Source organism: Papio anubis, chromosome 11, assembly GCF_008728515.1.
Source record: "Papio anubis isolate 15944 chromosome 11, Panubis1.0, whole genome shotgun sequence".
Classification (NCBI taxonomy): domain Eukaryota; kingdom Metazoa; phylum Chordata; class Mammalia; order Primates; family Cercopithecidae; genus Papio; species Papio anubis.
This window is the reverse complement of record NC_044986.1, coordinates 36,241,900-36,244,991: the sequence shown is the minus strand read 5'-3', so window position 1 is coordinate 36,244,991 and position 3,092 is coordinate 36,241,900. Positions and strand designations below refer to the sequence as shown.

Sequence of the window (3,092 nt, the reverse complement as noted above, 5' to 3'; positions counted from 1 at the left end):
TCTACTAAAAATACAAAAATTAGCCGGGCGTGGTGGTGGGCGCCTGTAATTCCAGCTACTCGGGAGGCTGAGGCAGGAGATTTGCTTGAACCCAGGAGGCGGAGGTTGTAGTGAGTGGAGATGAAACCACTGCACTCCAGCCGGGGCGACAGAGCGAGACTCCCTCTCAAAAACAAACAAACAAAAAAGACTAGCAACCTCCTCCTCTCCAGCAATGCCAACCCCAGTCCAGGCCCCCATCCGCCCAAGATCTCGATCAAGAAACATTAATCCGTGGCCTTTCTTTGCCATTTCCAACTCTGCCACCTCCATCGCACGGCAAGGTCCCCTTCTTCCTTCCCATTCCCGTCAGTTTCCCTAATCTCCGTACAAATCCCTAGCCTGACTCCCTTTCCTTTCCATCCTCACCAGACACCCGCATGCCGGACCTCAAAAGCGCAAACGCTAAAACCCGGTTGAGTTGACGCACGGAGAGAAGGGGTGTGTGGGTCGGTGTGTGTGTGTTACTGTGTGTGTGCTTGTGTGTGGAAGAAACCAACAAGGTCCACGCTGGTGTCCATTTCTGGAAATGCCAATCGCGCCCGACTGCGGGAGCCAGGATCAGGTCCCCAGGGCGCCCTTGCAGACAGCACCCTGAGCGAAGGAGCTCAGAAGGCAGTCCGGCTTCACCCAGACCCCCAGTCCCGCAGAAGCCCCGTCCCCCAGCGGCACAGCACCCCCTCCCCGGCGCGGTGGTAGGGCCCAGCGCGACGTCACCCATTGTTTACAAATCAACCCGAGCCGGCAGGATTCCGGCTCCCGCGGCTGCAGGCGCGCGGCTGGAGTGACTGGCGGGCTCCGGCTTCCGCGTCCGCCACGGCCCCGGCCACGGCCCCGGCATCGTCTTCAGCTCCGCGCCCGCTCCGCCGCGGCCCACCGCACCCGCCGGCAGCCGAGCCCCCAGCGACGCCCGCACAGCTCCGGGTGCCCGGACAGGGGGCCATGCCTTGCCGGAGGGAGGAGGAAGAGGAAGCCGGCGAGGAGGCGGAGGGGGAGGAAGAGGAGGAGGACAGCTTCCTCCTGCTGCAGCAGTCGGTGGCGCTGGGCAGCTCGGGCGAGGTGGACCGGCTGGTGGCCCAGATCGGCGAGACGCTGCAGCTGGACGCGGCGCAGGACAGCCCGGCCTCGCCGTGCGCGCCCCCGGGGGCGCCGCTGCGGGCCCCGGGGCCCCTGGCTGCGGCGGTGCCGGCGGACAAGGCCAGGCCCCCGGCGGTGCCGCTGCTGCTGCCTCCCGCGTCGGCTGAGACTGTGGGCCCGGCGCCCCCTGGGGTCCTGCGCTGCGCCCTGGGGGACCGCGGCCGCGTGCGGGGCCGCGCTGCGCCCTACTGCGTGGCGGAGCTCGCCACAGGCCCCAGCGCGCTGACCCCACTGCCCCCTCAGGCCGACTTCGATGGGCCTCCGGGTGCTGGCAAGCAGGGCGTCCCGCAGCCGCTGTCGGGTCCGTGCCGGCGAGGATGGCTCCGGGGCGCCGCCGCCTCCCGCCGCCTGCATCAGCGACGCGGGTCCCAACCAGAAACCCGCACAGGCGACGACGACCCGCACCGGCTCCTGCAGCAGCTAGTGCTCTCTGGAAACCTCATCAAGGAGGCCGTGCGAAGGCTTCATTCGCGACGGCTGCAGTTACGTGCAAAGCTTCCCCAACGCCCGCTCCTGGGACCTCTGTCGGCCCCGGTGCATGAACCCCCTTCACCTCGCAGCCCTCGCGCGGCCTGCAGTGACCCTGGCGCCTCCGGGAGGGCGCAGCTCAGAACTGGCGACGGCGTTCTTGTCCCTGGCAGCTAACACGCCCGGGGTGGCCACAGCGCCAGCCTCAGACTGGAGGGCAAGGGGTTCCCCTGAGGGCTGCAATTCTGCTCAGGCTGGTGGAGAACTCTGGCTTTTGGAAGTGGGAGAAAAAAGCTAAAGACGAGGAACAGAAAAATCGCGAATGTTTCGCGGGTAACTGGGGTTGAGGGCCAAAATATTTGAAATGCAGGACTTGGCCCTATTTAAGGCAGATTTTACAGAGCGCACCCCAAGCTTACAAGTTAGTAGGATTCCTTATTTGGAGTGACCCGACCTAGCCACGGAGCGTGCAGTTCCGCGCAGCCTCTCAGTGCCCTCCAGCCCCGCGACCATGTGGCCACAATCCACGCTTCTCCGTATCGCGGTGCGCCGGAACTACTGAGGATGATGCCAGTTACTTGCTTTACCTTTTCAGGGCTGGCTCCTGATCCACTTTGGGGGAGGGGAACCTGAGTAGATAATTTCAGGGTGCACCCCAATCTGCCAGACTTGAATATTTTCGACACTTAAAAAAACCATCTTGTGTCTTTGGAGGTGCTGCTTAATATCAAACACGCGGTGCCATGAAGGGACCCTTTGAGGGATGAATAGGAGTGAACCCCTGCACTCTCTTTGCAACTGTCTGCCTTTCTCAGAGTGGTGGGGGAAAGGCTGTACGACACGGGTGGGGACAGGAGGTGGGGGCGGGGGGTATTGAATGGTGATGGAAGGGTAGAGAGGCGCGGAGTGAACCCCACGCGCTCTCTAAAGTGTATTTTCACAGCCGGCCTGCCTCTCCTCGGGTTCAAGGTCACTGTTTCCTGGGCACGCACTGGGTTGCGGGACAGAGTAGCCGGATTCTGCCAGTGCTCTGAGAAGAGCGCAGTGTTTTTTGCAAGTGCTGGAGTCTCCTGAGGACACGCGCGCCGCCGCCACGGCGGGTGTGGGAAAGCGCGGACGTGCTGGGCGTCTGCTTCCCTAGGCGACCACCGCCCCTGACCGCGCTCCGGGCTTTCACGAAAACTCCCGAGACGGAGCCCCGGGTTCCTCCTCTCCCACTTGGCTCTGCTGTCCTACTCAAGCGGGTGGCTCTGGGATCCTGGGGGCCTGGGTTGGGGGCTAGGGAGACGCCATGTGATGGGCACTCCAGGGACACACAGCCTAGCACAGCAGCTTATAATGGGCTCTCTGGGGCCATTTGCAATAACAGCTGCAATTCCCTGGATAGCGGAGTTGATTTCCTCCCTCTGCCCCTCCCCCAGCCATGCCAGCTGGCCTTTGTAAGTGCA

General features: G+C 63.5%; 1 protein-coding gene across 1 annotated transcript; it reads left to right on the top strand.

Annotated features, from left to right (window-relative positions):
* Positions 1-757: 757 nt before the first annotated feature.
* On the top strand, positions 758-2,357 carry FRAT1 (FRAT regulator of WNT signaling pathway 1). Its single transcript, XM_003904067.4, has one exon. The coding sequence runs from the start codon at positions 982-984 to the stop codon at positions 1,819-1,821; it is 840 nt and encodes a 279-aa protein (XP_003904116.1). The 5' UTR covers positions 758-981; the 3' UTR covers positions 1,822-2,357.
* The last annotated feature ends 735 nt before the right edge of the window (positions 2,358-3,092 follow it).

Coding starts and splice junctions, on each gene's coding strand:
- FRAT1 (XM_003904067.4), top strand. CDS start 982: ATGCCTTGCCGGAGGGAGGAGGAAGAGGAAGCCGGCGAGGAGGCGGAG.